Raw genomic sequence first — 17,176 nt, 5'->3', positions numbered from 1 at the left:
CATAACATAAATAGGTAGTAGTAGTACTATAGTAGTGGACTGGTAGTGAGTCTGACATTTAAACCACTTTCATAAATCATAATTCAATAGATGCCATGGGTATGATCAAGTTCAACTTCAATTTTAAGCAATAAACAATTATATCCTTAATTGCATTGCTATTTGATATGATCATACTATTATATAAATATGAGCTTTACTTGACATCATGTTCATGTTCATGTCTTTCAAGTTTCAATAATTTAAGCCAAATCATCAATACAAGAATACAATAGTGAAACAATGCAATTAAAGAAATTAAATTCTGAAATCTATTTTTTTTTTGGTAATTAATACCATTTCATAATTGGACATAACTCATAAGAACATCCATTGACATAAACAGCTAAGCAACCAAAGAGATGCTATGTGGACAAGTATAATAAATTACAAATATAGCCAAATCATAAGCCTAACCATATCCACTAAACCAACATAAATAAAGACTTATACACTGATGCTAACAAAGAAATCTCACTGATCAATAAGGAATATAGAGTTCTTCAGTGTTCAGCAAAGATTCCCTATTCTTTCGTTGCCTCCAACCATTTGTAAACAAAAGGACACCTAACAAGAAGAACACAACTTAAAAATTAAAATATACACAGATAAAATGAAAAGTCTTATGAAATAGTGAAAACATAACATGGGTCAAAAATAAGATGGAGAAAAATGGGGGTGAGACCTTGTTTTGCATCAGAAAAAAAGTATAAGAGGGTTGAAGCCCCTGTGTTTGTGTATAAAAGAAAAATGGGGGTGAGATCTTGTTTTACTGGGCAATAGTAACGATGATAGTTATGGGAAAAGCTTTCTTTTCTCTTTCAATGCTTTTCTTATCCTACTTTGGCTACATGACATCGACCTACCTTGTATCAAATGGTTAAGCCTTTTGCTGGATGTTTCTATGCATAAGATTTGATAGATTCATTATGACTGAGTTTGTTATAGGATAGATGCATAATGATTCCAAATTCTAACACATCTGGACACGTTGGAATCACATTGCAGAGGTTAGGGCTTTAGCTTCTAAAGTGATAAACTCATTTAGATGGAATCCAAGGTCAATGCTTGGGAAGCTTTTACAGGGCCAGTGGAGATGGGACTTGGGATGAGAGCTCTTCTTTCCACCTGCTTATGCAGGGGATGTTTTCTGATATTGTTTTAGTTTATTGTTACTTTATACCATAATTTTTAAGCTTTTTCGTGGACTTAGTCCCGCCCCGGCTCACTCACTCGCCTACGCTTCGACAAGACCCCCCCTTTCAACTAGAGCTAATCCTCTTAAGTCCTGATCTACGCCTCACACCTCTAGGTAGTGGAATGCCTCGTGTCACACCTCTGCATTTTAAAACATGTTTTAACTTATCTGTTTTTAATTTTATAGTTGCTCTCTAAATTGATAATATAATAACATAATTTTTTAATTGATTGAACACTGTTTAGTTGCATGTATGTCAAAGCTTCGAGGAATTTTGGCACCTTGTTCTTCCACATTTTCTTAATTTCTGAGTTGCTTTCTGATGGATTTCCAAGTTTTTGTCTTTCCCATTCTTTATTAATATTTATGGAATTTGGTTAGTGAATTTATTGATATTTTATTCTTTGCTTGGTTCTTATTTACAGAATGTGCTTTAGTAGATCATTTGGTAGTAATATGCTTTCAGAGCAGTGATCTAGATTCTCATTTAACAAAGATTTACTTTTGTACTGGTGTAATCTGAAACAGGCATTTAGTTTGGACGTGGTTGAGTGGATGAACTTTGCGGTGTTTTTGCATGCATGGAACTTAAGCTCCCAAGAGCTTGAGGTGCTAGTTGGAGAGAGATCCTGGCCAAGTTCATGGCACCTAGTCAATAACCTGGTTCAGAAATATTTCCTTGAGGGGCTGAGAATGATGCAACCGGTTAGAAAATCTCCTGGAGTTGATTTACCAATTTTGGTACAGATGGTAACAGAACCACTGACTTGGTACAGTCTTGTAATTCAATCTTGTGTTCGATCCTTGCTCCCATCTGGCAAGAAAAAGAAGAAAAGTGGTCCTGCAGATCAGGTAAACTCTCCAATGTGTCAGGCAATACATAGTTCGATTCTATCATTGCATGATGCAATACAGGAGATCACAACATGGTTGAAGGAGCAAATACACAGGCAAGAGGATGAAAATCTGGATACTCTGTTATCTCCTCTCCAGAGAAAAGGACTTGGTGAAGGACCTGGGCTGGTTTTCCAGATTCTAGAATCTTTGGCTTCTTCTGCAGGTAACCTTGAAGTTGGTGATCGGATTTGCCAGGCATTGCAATCATGGAGTCCGGTTGATGTTGCAAGGAAAATAATAACTGGCCAATGTACAGTACTTTCTGAGTTTCTTAAAATATGTGAATCAAAGCTGAAGCTGTTGGAGGCATTGAAACAACAAATATAGTTAATGACATCATGAATGCAGATTCCCACTAGTGTTCATAAGAGTTGTCCAGTTTACAGCTTGATCCACCAATGTTTTTGCTACTTCAGGGTGGCAAATCTGGTTCTGCAATCTTCTCTCCCACCAAAGTGGGCATTGCCATTTGAGTTGTGTAATTTGTGTTCCATTGTTTCTTTTCTTTTGCATTTTTGTTTTTAATTGCTTTTCATCAGGACATTTCATTGTAATTTTGAGGTTGATTAGACTGGTGGTGCTCTATTTCTTTTCATTTTGTTCACTCCAAATGATTTCTCGGCGTTTTTTGTTCCATTAGATTGCAGAGAAAATATATACTAAATAAATATCAATGTGTTTGTTTAGGCATGTTTCCAAGTCGAGAAGATTGTGAAGGATTTGTTCATCATAAAATTTAGCCCGAGGCTTTGTTGAAGTTTGGGCCTTTAATTTGTTCTAGTGGACTCGAAAGAATAAATTCGTCGTTCAGTATGACCATGTACAACGTACAAGATCAGGCCCACGTTTTGTGGAGATGAATGGATTTCTCTACGGGCAAAGTATGCATACTCATGGTGGAACCGACTTTCTACTTTATTGCATATACTTTGAGGTGTTTTCTATTTTCTCCCTTGTGTCTTTTTAAATGGATGATGGCAAGATCAGCCTATCAGGTTCGAGCACACGGAAACCTGTTGGAATATACAAACCCTTGGGATTCCATATCAACAGTGCTGCTTGAACGAGAGGTGTCCTCGCTCTTCATCCACCGTTCCACACCACCGCTGAACCCGGGGTCCTTGAGTCGACACAGACGAAATCTTATGAATAAAAACTCGCTTCAGATGGTGGTTCACCGATGTGCTTGCTTCTGAGTTCCGAATCTCTGATTTGGTGTGTCTATTGTCTAGAGCCTGATTTTCACTTTCCACGAATGATTTCTATCCGAGATCGGAGTGGATCTAACTGTACTTAGTGGTCGCCGGCCCAGTGCGTTCGCAGCCCTGGCTGGTGCGACTCTTGGGTAGGAGATGACTTTATTCTGCAATAAATACAATGCTGACTACTGATTATTGAGGATAGGAAAACCGGTGATGAATGGCTTGCTTCACCTACTATGGCGTGGCCTATGCCCAAGTCAAGGAAATCCCTTATATAGAAATCATTCGCTTTATATTGAATGCCCGTTTAGGGCTTTAATGCAGGAATTGGGATCTGCTCCTCACACAGGGCGCCTCACACCGACCACCTCACATGCACCTCTCACCATGCATTGGGAACATCTCCCATGAATAATAATAACGTACAAGTACGGGAGATATTCCCAATGCGTGGAATGTGCCTGTAAGGTTGGTATGAGGCGCCCTGTTTGAGGGGCAGATCCGGTCTCTTCATGCAGTGGTTTTCTGTTTTCTTGGTTGCAGGGTTGGCCCCATATGGAAAATTCAGAAGCTATATTTGGTGAAAAACTCGAAAAGCCGGCATATAAGTTGGTTCAGGTGGTAAGTACTTTGCGGCTAAGTCAATACAGTTCAATCAATTATCAAAACTGTAGCCCTCTCAAGAACTAATGAAAGTCAATTGCTTCATATTTCTTCGGGCCACACTGGTGGCTGGAAACCGTTTTCATGTATTGGTCTGAAAGAGAGCCTGACTCGCTGACACTCATTGCCAAGATGATATGTCTCGGCAAACTTGAGTCATTTGTTGATGCCTTGAATAAAGAGAACAAACTTTCAAATAAAAGAGAATAAAGGGACAAAGTTTCATCATTTTACATGGTTTTTGGAAGTGTGGGTTTTTTTGGGACTAATTTTCAAGAAAAGATGTTCATGCTTTTAAGACCCGTTTTTCACAAAAAATGTTCATGCTTCCAACACTATACTGTTTGGTAAGGTGATTTTCATCACCGTTTTTCATTTATGTGCTAACAGGTAAGCACTACATAGGATACACATCAATCAACCGTTGGGGGAAGCGGATTTTCATGCATCCGTGGGGTCTCGATTTTCGAGGCATGCCCAATTTTTTAATAACTGGCTGAACCAAAAACTGAGATACATGGGTGTTTGTTGAAACACCTATGTAGATCCGACATGACACCGTTTTTTTTTTTTGAAAAACGGCCTTGGTTCCAAACATCCCCTTAGTTATTACCATGGTTATATTTACTATTTAGAAGAGTGGCATCCAAAAACAAACCATTTCTAAATTCTAATGGCTCAGTTTGGATAGAGTACAAATACAAATATGTATTGTAGAAATACATATAAAATATTACAAAATTCAAGGTTTCGTAATGTACATATATGTTTTTGCACTCCTTCCTAAGTGGGCCAATAGATAAACCTATTACAGAAAAGCACTGCAATGTAGGAAAAGCATAAATCTTATAGAGAGGGAAGTGAGTCGGGTGATGTCAAACTATGAAATTCATGAACCCAGAAATATATATATATATATATATATATATTTTTTTGGGGGGGGGGTAAGATCATAAGCCCAGATTTGCTGTTTGCATCATTGTGTATAATGGGATTTACTCTAGCATTTGCATAAAAAGTAGGGTAAGTCCCTTAAAGCTATCTTGGTTTGTTTGATAAAAAACTTCCCTCAACTATGACCTCCCTCAAACCTACCTACCCTGACATTTGGGGATAAAGGGACTTATAGACTCCTGCTACTTTACCGTTAAAAATCTAACTGCAACTGCTGATGTCAAGAACCTAAACATGTTATAATGCCGATTATACCCTCATATAGACTAAAATACTTTTAAACCTTTAAAAAAAACTCTTAAACCTCTCTTTACCCGAAAATGGGTTTGTTTATGTGGTAAAAAATGAAATACTAAAACATATTTACTCATATTAAATATTCGAGGGTAAAATTGAAATTAGAAAAAAAAATCTACTAAGTTGATTGGAGAAATTAGTATGGGCATAATAGTTATTTAACGCTACTGTCCACTAAAAAGTAACGGAAGGGGTCTATAACATGGTTTTCAAAAACTGGGGACCGGATGGCCGGACCGGAAAAACCAAGAACTGGTTCCGTTTTTTCCCCAAATCGCTTTTTCTCCAAAAATTGTTGATTTTGGTCAACAAACTGTTGAACCGGCCGGTTAACCATTCAAACCGTTTGAACGGTTTGACTGTTTTTCAAAATATTAATTTTTTTATTTTTTTATCAAAATGGGCCGATCGTTCGGGTTCGAACCGGTAATTGGACCCCTGACCAGTTTGATCATCAAGTTGATTTTAAAAACCATGGTCTATAAATACAAAATAATTTTACTGATGTAATAGTTGTTTTTGTTTTTGTTTTTGTTTTTAAAGAACCAACCATATTGTCAAACACCCCCTTTAAATCTCATATCATGTAATGTTACTTTTAAAACAAATGAAACCAAGAAAACCTTTATATTATATCTCAAAGATAAATATGTATGGTATTAATACATTTTGATATTTTGATCCTTGTTTATGCCTTACAGTTCTAAAATCACAAAGGATGCTTACTTTTTCAGGAAAAAAATCCTTTTTTTTAATTAATCACAGGATGTTGAATGGAAAAATTGAAAATTCTGCAGACTCCAGTCATTTTTTAAAACAAAAAAGTAGCTTATGAGGAACAGGGCCCAATTTTTTCAGAAGTTACCAAACACACCCTACATGGCTGCATCATCATGATATATTTCCAATTTAAGCCAACATTATAGAAAACAGGACTTAGATTGGGTTATGGTTTCTTCTAGAAGAGTATCAAAATACCTTCTTATTAGTTTGTCACAACTCACAATCATTCACCACCATCCAATATCAGTAGACGACACAAGCAATGAGTAGATTTTGAAGAGGAAAGTTCATGGTGATGGCATTCTCCTGCACCGTTTGGTCAATTACCAAAATGTCCCTTTCTTACATAGGTTTAGTCTAGAATGTACCGAGTATTGAAGATAATTGAGAATAGGGGTGTCAATTGCTTTGGATTTGGTCCAATCTGATCTGGTCCAGTATGAAATCATTGTAGATGGACTTGGTCCAATTAAATCTGGTGAATACTCTGGACCATTTTGGACTAATTCAATTCAATGTTTGGACCATCCAGTCTGTTCAAGTTCAGTTTAATTTAGATTGGCTCCAACCGAAATCTGGTCCATTAACACCTGTATTTTTATCTTCTACCAATGGGCTGGATATTGGTTCAATCCAACCCAATCCAATAGGTACTCTGGTTCAATTCAACGAGACTGAATCTGTTCCTCACATAAGGCACCTCACACCGGTCTCATACGCACATATTGCCACGCATTGGGAACATCTCCTGTACTTAGAAGTTATTATTCACGGGAAATGTTCCCAATACAAAGGTGGATGTGCCTGTGAGGCACCTATGTGTGAAGAGCAGATCCATCAAATCAAATCACTCCAAAAAAATTGATTCTGATTTAGACGGGTGCCCCTATTGTTGGCATTTCGTCCGTTAACTTCATGAAACATTCGTTTAAACATTTATAAAACTCCAAACTACTCTTTATATTAATTTATGAGATCATTTTATCGTTTTAACTTGGTTATTTTAAAATCCTATTTCTCTGATGTCCTTCAAATATCCTTTTATCTTGAAAAAACCTTGAGAATGGTGGGTTTGGCAACACCATTAGAACGATTTATATTTCAGAATGGTTATTTTCATCACTTAGATATGTTTTGTTATCACTTATCAGTACATAGAATCTTGAATGCGTTTCATAATTTTTATCTTCAAATCAATCCCGTTAATTGGTAAGAGGGCAAAATACTGTAATCTAAAAGTTCAAAGAGGTCTTTCTCACAAACAAAGTTGGGGGATTTAAGTACAGGATGGCTACCTCTAAACATTCATCATCGTTCTTGCTAAGTTAGCACTCCTCTATTCACTAAATTGTAACCTAAAAAGCATGACCTAATGACCATATTCCATCATGGTGGTAGCGTGGTAGGACCCTCAAAAACACTGTGCGGATGAAAATATTGTTAGCTAATGAATGTGTGTGTGTTAGTTAAGTTAGCAAACTCGGAAATCTTTTCTGGTGCTTCGTTGTGGATTTTTATCTTGAAATTGTGAAGTAGATTGTTAAAAAAATAAAGCATGCGAGATGGGGAGCCTAACCATCACCAGAAAGGAAAGATAAGTGGAAAAAGTTGCAAGACAGACGTCACATTTTCACTGTTTCCTTTTTCAGAACCTCAATTTCAAGTCGATAACGAACTTTCCTTTTCTTACCTAATTGATATTTATTTCTATTCTTGTTCACCCAACTAATTCTAACTAACTCTCTGTCTCTCTCAATCTAAACTTCCTTTCAAGGGAAGAGATTTAACGGTTGCCACTCACTTTGCAGAAACACCCTAAAGCAGTTTTTGAAGAGAAAATCATGTTTACTTGGGCTGTAAGAAACTTAAGATCAGAATTTTCGATTTCTCTTCTTATCATTCCTTCGAAATTTTGCTACCATCATGTTTAACGTATGGCGTATTGACTTTAAAGACCAACTGGGGCTTCTCATTTGCCTGAAAGAAAAAAAAAAAAGAAAAAAGAAAAAAAAAAAAAAAATCTCTTTGGGCTTGAATTTATTGCTCATTTTTTCAATTCAAGCATCCTTAAAGCCCACAAGAACGCCGACTTTATATGTCGTCATTCATGAAGAAATGTTTCTGATATGGGACTGTAATGTTTTGTGGGTAGCAGATTTCAACTCTAGTACATAACCCGAAATGATATGGATGAGATCAGTGGCCTTCACGTTGCAGACGACTTCAGATATGTGCCCCATAAGGGCCCCACAATGTCCCACAGCACATCCCTGCCGTGTATTGAGAATATCCTCCGATGATAGTATCAGAAATGATGATGTCATCATCGAAAGATATTTCCAATACAGGGCACATATGTGAACTCGTTGGAGCCCAAATTAAACCATGGAGGTCAAATAATGTAGCCCACAATGCCATAAGGTCATACAACCCATTGAAGCTTGGTTCAGATTGGCCTGTTCAAATATGTTAATCTCCATAAACAACAAAGTTTTCAACTTTCTAATGACTTAGTCGATAAATTATCTATTATGGTCCTAGATGCTAAAGTGCTATTGACTTAACGCATTCCATCAATCTTAAGACTAATCAATGTAAAAGTTGTTAGCTTAACTGCTTAATTACCTGTAACCGAATAATTATGTATATACCATAATAAAAGGATGAAGGTCGAGACAATGACGCGGCTATTGTTTAGACGGAGAGTCTTTAGTCCAAGCTTTGTGCTAGGTAGACTTATCATTTGAAAGGTAACCATAAAGCTAAGTTGTCATTTGTTAACAATATGAACACGATAAAGCTAAGTTGAGTTTATGAAGTTGTTCCTGTTTAGATGCCTGTAGGTTGGACGGTCCCAACTATGATTTGGTGGGCCATGCATGATCAATTCAAACCTAATCCTATTGATGATGGTTGGCATCAGATCAGACTCAAATTATAATGTGTGGAGGATTTAATTTCACTTCAGACCTTGGAGGTTCTCCCTCTTTTAATCTATACCATCCATGCAAATGAAAAGGCCAAAATGGCAATTGAAAGCAAAAATAAAAGAAAAAATAATAATTAATTTAAGATTGCTTTTTCTCCCTTATTAATTTAACCAGATATCACCTCAACCACATCCAATTCAACAAACCCCAGGTGTGAGAATGGAGAGGTTAATTTCTTTTAAAAATGAAAAATGGCTTTGACTATATATATATTCTCTGCTTGACATAAGAGTATAAAGTGATGAGTAAGATTTCATTCTTTTGTCTGTGACCAAAGGAAGGCTCAAGTGAAAAAATAGTGTTCATCAATTACCAAAAATAAAGACTATACCTACATCAATGGAATAAAAAACAATAATATTATGTTTTGTTGAAAATTGAAATCCAACCCATTTGGAAGACTTCTGAGGCAAGAACTAATGAAATTTTCAACTTCTGATAGGCTAGTGGGTGCACCAACTCCCCTAGGATTTAACCATGCCTTAAAAAAATCAAAACCTAATCTGCCAACCTCATAACCACTCTCTTTCCTCCCCATTTTAATGTCATATAAAGGAGCCTTTCTTAGTCTCTCCCGCATTACCACCTTACCTTTCCTTCAATACAAGGACTTAGTAAAGGATGGAATTTTACATCAGTGTCAAGCCATGGTGCTTCTTTCTAGGCCTCCTACTCCTCTTTGCTTCTGAACCCGTGTCCTTGGCGAACCCAGAAACTCATTACCATGACTTCGTTGTATGTCTTCTTCTTCTTCTTCTTCTTGCAGTAAAACATAGTATTTTTCTGATAATTGAATTGAAACAGGTTCAAGCAACGCCAGTGAAGAGGCTGTGCAAAACCCACAACATAATTACGGTTAATGGACAATATCCAGGGCCAACCTTGGAAGTAAGAAATGGGGACACACTAGTCATCAACGTTGTAAACCGAGCCAGATACAATGTTACGCTCCACTGGTAAATGCCACCTTGCATAAGTACTCATACACATATAATCACAGTGATAATCTATTTCTTATTCTTCTGTCTGTCTGTCTGTCTTCTTCTTCTCCTTCAGGCATGGCATTCGTCAAATGCGAACTGGGTGGGCGGATGGGCCAGAATTTGTTACTCAGTGTCCCATCCAACCAGGAGGGCGATACACTTATCGGTTCACGATCGAGGGACAAGAAGGAACACTGTGGTGGCATGCTCATAGTTCATGGCTCAGAGCCACTGTTTATGGAGCTCTAATTATCTACCCCAGACTGGGTTCTTCCTACCCATTCACTAAGCCCAGGCGTGAAGCACCCATTCTTCTTGGTACGTAACATATATGTAGTTCAATTCTCTATCTTCAATTTGATTCTCATATTAAAGGAACTAATCACTCTGGTTATATTATAACTTTGATGGGCTCGGACTGATGACAGAGATAAGTAGCTTGGATTTCATAATTAATTTCATACTGAAATGATAATTGAAGTGATCGGGGTGGTCAATTGAGTGTATGATGAGCAGGTGAATGGTGGGATGCCAACCCCATTGACGTCGTGCGGCAAGCAACCCGAACAGGAGCAGCTCCAAATGTGTCTGATGCATATACCATCAATGGTCAACCCGGTGACCTCTACAACTGCTCCTCCCAAGGTCTGTTTTTAATTTCTCACTAACTTAATGACTAGCTACTGACCCCGTAGACTTTTTTTTTTTTCTTTTTTATATTAAGTAGTAACTAGTAACTAGTGAGTACTAAGTACACGTAGACCTTTTGCAGTTGTTTCATAAAATAATATATTTCATTTTCATAGACTGGCTTGGGGGCCGATTGAAGCTCATTTGTCACTATATAGGATTTGGTTTGGTTTGGGGAATAAAGAGAAAAAAAGTAGAGAAACAAAAAGTTAAGGCAATTAATTTGTTTCAAACTTTGAAGAGTTAATATTTGTTGGGAACACCACCTATACAATGTGGAGCACAAATTAAACTGACGTGGACTGAAAGACTTGACAGTTGGCAAATACAAAAAAGTTCCTTTAGGGCAGTTCAAATCTGCCATATCATCCCTTCATATTGTATATATATGGCCTAAACAAGGTATGACTTGATTGGGGTTCTTTTTCTGTATCTCTAGTCCGAGCAATTAAGTAATTAAGGAGCTTCATGACATTACCTGCCATATTTTACCACGTGGAAGGATGATGTGGCCAATCCAAGCCCCCACCCAGAGGTCAGCAAGGTACCCCTCTGGGCGGACCATGCATCCATTGCTCCACTTATTGTTGTTGCTGCTGTTTTTAAGAATTCTGTGAGTAGCAAGTCAAAACGAAAGCTTACTGATCTGATCAGTGATTACCATGCAGATACTGTAATAATTCCGGTGGACTCCGGCGAGACCAACCTTCTCAGAGTCATTAACGCGGCATTAAATCAAGAGCTCTTCTTCACCGTTGCCAACCACCAGATGACTGTCGTTGCCGCCGATGCTTCCTATACAAAACCTTTCACCACCTCGGTCCTGATGCTGGGACCGGGCCAGACCACTGACGTCCTCATCACCACCAATCAGCCACCCGGCCGGTACTACATAGCTGCGCGTGCTTACCAGAGTGCTCAGAATGCAGCATTCGATAACACCACCCCCACTGCCATCCTTGAGTACAAGAGTGCCCCCTGCCCGAAGAAGGGGTTGTCCGTGCAACCCATCTTCCCGTCGTTGCCTGCCTACAACGACACTCCCACAGCCACCGCCTTCGCAGCCAGACTCAAGAGTCCATCCAAGGTTGATGTCCCCACCGACATTGATGAGAACCTTTTCTTCACGGTAGGCCTAGGCCTCTTCAACTGTCCACCCAGGTTCAGCCGGAGTAGATGTCAAGGCCCAAATGGCACCCGCTTAACTGCTAGCATGAATAATGTCTCTTTCGTGCTCCCATCCGACTTCTCTATACTGCAAGCTTACCAACAAGGCATCCCAGGAGTTTACACCACCGACTTCCCTGCTGTCCCACCAGTTCAGTTCGACTACACGGGCAACGTCAGCCGAGCGTTATGGCAGCCTGTTCCAGGAACCAAGGTGTACAAACTCAAGTTTGGTTCGAGGGTGCAACTTGTATTACAGGGTACAAGTATCTTCTCAGCCGAGAACCACCCAATTCATATCCATGGATATGATTTCTACATTGTTGCAGAGGGCTTTGGGAATTTCAATCCGCAAACTGACACGGCTAAGTTCAATCTTGTCGATCCACCAATGAGGAATACTGTTGCAGTTCCAGTGAATGGATGGGCAGTGATCAGATTTGTTGCTGATAATCCAGGTAAAACACCAACTCTAATTATGTTCTTATTTGGTATTACCTCCTCTGTATCTTCAATTATAGTTCCACCAATCTGATGTGTTCATTTATTTTATTTGGGAAAAAAAAAACAGGAGTTTGGCTGATGCATTGTCACTTGGACATTCACATCACCTGGGGATTGGCTATGGCCTTCCTGGTAGAGAATGGAGTCGGGCAGTTGCAGTCCTTAGAACCTCCTCCAGCTGATCTTCCTCCTTGTTAAGATATTCAACGACAAACAGCCGAAAGTTGCTGTTGATTGATTTGTATCTGTTAGAGACCGGGATTTCTGTTTCTTGTCTTTTGTTAGGCTTATCTGCTCTGTATTGTTCGCCTCATTCGGAGACCATGTTCTTCTTTTGTTTTTCCTCTCTTATTTCTTTTTCTTTATTTCTTTTCCTTTTTACTAATATACAACGGGTGGTGTTGTCTTACAACCAAATTTTTAGAGTGCAAAATTTAGTCAAGAAACCGAAACATTTGTATGTTCTAGCTAGGCCGAACCTTCCACTGTCAGAGAACAAACTTCAGAAGAGCATCTCACCTGATCCAGTCACGAACTTTGAAGGTCCCAGTGCAGCTCTTAACTCTTAACAAGAGGCAAGCGTTTCATATTCTTCAAATGCCTCTGTTTTTGCAAACTGCAATTGCCGATTGGAAATCCAAAATCTACAGAATGACAAAACAAATAAAAAGGACCACTAGTAAGCAAACAAGTAGTTGAAAGTTGAAGCCATTTGAGAACCATAAGAAACATAAATACAGAAATATCTTCACTTTATCTTGTTTCTAGTTTCAGAATGGCAAATTCAAGGAATAAAACTTGTAGGTCCAAGTTCTGTGATGATCTTGACATTTGATAAAATCCTATCAACCTGCAAGTTATATTCATCAAATCATTAAAAATTTATCTCTGAAGAAAGTACCGAAGAAACAGAGGAAGAGTTATTTCGGCCACTTAAGCCATAATCAAATAGCCCCTTGGTCAATAGGTACACAATCGATAAGGGTTCATATGGAACTTGAGAGATATACTATTAAAATTGGAAAACGAAGACTCGTGCCCTGATTGAAAAGGAAATCGTAGACTCGTGGAAAATTGGAACACAACGAGGGGTCATTGCTTGGTGTAATGGTAAAGTACAAATTTGAGAAAGCGGGTTTGCGTCTGAGAGCAGCCACTTGGCAAAAAAAAAAAAAGCTTAAGGATAGGTTCATATCCAGGAGAAAAATCTGCTATTGGATGAAATGCAAACACACCACTGGTTTGTTCACATTTCACTGAGATCGTATCACCAATTTTCCTAGAAGCTGAGTTGAAACGTATGCTATTGGATGTAGTTGTGCATATACTGGGATGTTTCAGAGAACCATGGTGGCCCCTAAGACCAACCAAGACACAGAATTAATCAACTGACATGGGGAAGGATGTCAACAAGATCATTTACAGGTAAGTTCAGATATGGTTTCACTTGTTTAAAGTTTAAACTTTAAACTATGAAAGTGATGTATTGATTCTCATATTCTGGTAAACTGAGATCCCTTTGTAGGTTCTACATTTTCCAAACAAGGCCAAATGAAAACATGTGCCCAATGTGTCTGGAAGACTCGGGCTATGTTTGGTTTGAAGGAAAAGGTAGGGAAAGGAAGGGAAATACAGGGAAACCAAACATAGCCTTAATACTAGTCTGGATGAAAATTTGTTGAGGGTTGGCAGGAAAATATGGAAATTGATCCCTCCAAAATTCGAACTTTTCTGTGATGATTAACTTTGTACTAAAGCTAGGTTAGCTGATTTTGGTTTAAATGATAATTGAGTGTGCTTGTGTTGCAAGGCTGAAGAGGAGTCTATCCTCCATTTGTTCTGTTTTTGTCCGTTTTGTGAAGGCTCTGTTGTTTGCTTCTCCTTGGGGTTTGGTTCTAAATCATCTGGAATGTGACTCTTTTATGGATTATTATTTTTTACGAAGATCTTGAACAGGCTAAGTCAAATTAAGATATTGAAAAGATTTTTAAATTGGTTGGCTATAGCTTTTTATTTCATTTGGATGGTTGGAAATGATTTAATATTTAATAATACTGAGGTCTGTGCTTTGGATTCTATCTTCAGTTAGGGAAATATTTTTGTGGAATTGACTGCTCCTTCTGATTTGCTGCTGAAGTTCCAGGCCCCTACTTCAATTACTTCAGACAATTGGGTTTATCTGTCCTATGAATTCTTTGAAGCCACCGTTAGATGTGATGGGGGTGTGATCCAGGGAGTGGGGATCTCTTTTGGTTTATGTGTTTTTAATTCGGACAAATCTTTCATTCAGGCTGCAGGTGGCAAGATGTTTTGCTCAGGCAATCCCTTTTTGGTGTGAAATCGGCGTTGGAGATCGCTAGAGATCACAAGTGGAATTCCATTCTGATCCTTTTTTATGTGAAATCTGTTTATAGGTTTTTTTGGATACTGGATCACCTCAGCTCTCTTGGACTGTTTTAACTGTATAGATGTTATTAATACTTGCGGGGAGTTCTTTTTGTTCTCTTTGTATAGCTCGGTTAGTTAAGAACTTCTCATCTTATGTCTTTTAGTTGGAGCAGACCTCCTTGTATTGAACCATTTATTGCCTCTTTCTGTTAGTAGTGTGCTTGTTTTATTTATCTGAACAAAAAAAATAAAATAAAATAAACCTGTCCCGTTACAAATGATCATCTTATGCCGTTTCACCATAGAAAATCTACAACCATTTTATGAACAAATGATCGTCTTTGAGATAACTGAACCAAATCAACCATTAAGGCTGCGTTTGGTTGCAACGCAAATAATTTTGCATTGATGCAAAACAGTAACAGTACAAGTGATTTGAGTGTAAATTCTAATCTATTTTTGTTTTAAATTTTAACTTATTTTATTTGATTGCATTATAAATGAAGTAAATTAAGACATGAAGCAGAATAAAATAAAATAAACAAAATTTTGCATTTTTTATATTTGCACTCCCATGCATTTATACTAGTACAAATAAAATTGCATTACAACCAAAAACAGCCTAAACAAGTATTCAGCTGCTGCATTGCGGTGCACATAATGCAATTATCTTAGTCATGGTTTTCAAAACCGGATCAAACCGAATGATCGGACCAGAAAAATCAAGAACTGGTCAGGTGATCGGTTTTAATTTTCCCCAAAACCGGATTTTCTAAAAAAAAAACATTGATTTTGGTTAGCAAGTCGCTGGCCCTGGCAGTTAACCGTTTGAACAGTTTTGACCTTTTTATTTTTTATTTTTTAAATTTTTTATTGTTTTGTCAGAATGGGCCGACCATTTAGTTCAAACAGTTGAACCGTTTGACCCGATAACTGAACCCCTGACCGATTCGATCTCTGAATCGGTTTTAAAAACCATGATCTTAGTGCAATATATGTATTTTGTATCAAAACAAAGAAATAAGTTAAAAGCACCCAAAATCTGGGTGGTATCATTTGCTTAACCATTTTGAAATCTGAGTGCAACAAGGATATGAGTTTCCGAGTAAGATCTGTCACATGAAGTTGGAGGACGGTATCTTACATATAGAAGCTGATGCAAAACACCAAAAGAGTTGCATTTTTTTAACACTGTTTTCTCTTCATGTTACCAGGTTCAGTACGATGCCCAAAAGAGGTCTCCTTGTGCTTTTTATCCATGCCTGATTCAAAGGGTGACATACAGTACGGTGCAATGCTTTAAAAAGTGACCCGAAACCAAAAGGTCTAGAACTATTCTGGCCACCGGTTTTCCGATTAACGGTATAATCGTTTGATTTGAATAAATGGCCTATTCTGACAAAAAATTAAAATAAAAATTGGTCAAAAACTATCAAACAGGTTGATATAGTTCGATTACCTAGATCAATAGATCGTTAACCAATTCAATAGTTTTTGGCTAAGGACCAAATATGAGGTAGAACGAAACCAGTTTCCTAAACGGTTCTCGAGCCAAATGATTCAACCTTTTGGGTCAACAACAGTTCAAAAACCATGATATGATGGATTCAAAGGGCCTCTATACATTTGTCATGATCAAACAACCCTTGAGTGACTGTCATCTCAAAACTGGCAACATGACCATTATGCTTGTTGTTGTACCATTTGTACTTCAAAGGTGAGGTATAAAGATAGCTTGATTTGAGAGGATTCTAAAGCTTGGAAATTAAAGAACCAAACCATGATCACATTGAACTGGAAAACTAAGAAGAATTATATAAAAGCTTTATGGATTAGGGTGATAACGTCACAAGATAGCTTGCTAATATATAAACATCAAAATCTTAGAAATATAGGTCGAATCAGTCATGATGCAAAACTGAGTTGTTTCCTTTCATACACAGTGAAATATCCTTTGGTGAATGGAGATAATAAATGTAACTATGTCTTACGATTCAAGCACATAATCTCTTTAGTACATTAGAATTCATTTTTACAACTCATCCACCTATGGTGGAGAGATGGGTAAAGTGCTGCTGGTAGCGTGGGTGAGGTGCTTGTCGCTGTGGATGGGTACCATCAGCCGCTGGGAAGGAAATGGATTAGGGCTAGCAAATATATTAAAATAAATATAGGATAAGTGGACTTCAATCTACCTCAGAAATTTGAATTATAGCCCCCTCCTACTCTATTAGTAGCTCCTTATAAACCGTATCTTGTCCATGAATTTGGCATCAATCCACAGGCAGGATTCAGTCCATCCCTAGAAATTTTAGCTTCACCCTAGGGGTGGACTGAACTATAAAAACCCCTAAAATATATTATTAATATATATATATATATATTGATATTATTAGGCTAGGCTCAGGCTTGAGTCGGGCT

General features: G+C 37.9%; 2 protein-coding genes across 4 annotated transcripts in view; both read left to right on the top strand.

The window, feature by feature from the left end:
* Window positions 1-2,729, top strand: part of LOC148868596 (Tetratricopeptide repeat (TPR)-like superfamily protein) — a 62,493-nt gene extending 59,764 nt beyond the window's left edge. For all 3 annotated transcript variants that reach the window (XM_088971791.1, XM_088971793.1, XM_088971792.1), the window contains exon 19: window positions 1,766-2,729. In XM_088971791.1, coding sequence (XP_088827917.1) covers window positions 1,766-2,461 — 696 coding nt within the window. In that variant the 3' untranslated portion in view covers window positions 2,462-2,729. The remainder of the gene's footprint in view (window positions 1-1,765) is intronic.
* A 6,860-nt stretch (window positions 2,730-9,589) lies between these two features.
* On the top strand, window positions 9,590-12,784 carry LOC148868595 (laccase-12-like). Its single transcript, XM_088972116.1, has 6 exons — window positions 9,590-9,758; window positions 9,828-9,979; window positions 10,080-10,324; window positions 10,523-10,651; window positions 11,365-12,321; window positions 12,435-12,784. Exons 1-6 carry the CDS (start codon window positions 9,645-9,647, stop codon window positions 12,563-12,565), a joined length of 1,728 nt encoding a protein of 575 aa, XP_088828242.1. The 5' UTR covers window positions 9,590-9,644; the 3' UTR covers window positions 12,566-12,784.
* The last annotated feature ends 4,392 nt before the right edge of the window (window positions 12,785-17,176 follow it).

The sequence above is a fragment of the Nelumbo lutea genome, chromosome 2, assembly GCF_056320005.1.
Source record: "Nelumbo lutea isolate HS-2025 chromosome 2, American lotus-T2T, whole genome shotgun sequence".
NCBI lineage: Eukaryota > Viridiplantae > Streptophyta > Magnoliopsida > Proteales > Nelumbonaceae > Nelumbo > Nelumbo lutea.
The sequence above is the reverse complement of the archived record's forward strand: the minus strand, read 5'-3'. Positions and strand labels throughout refer to the sequence as shown.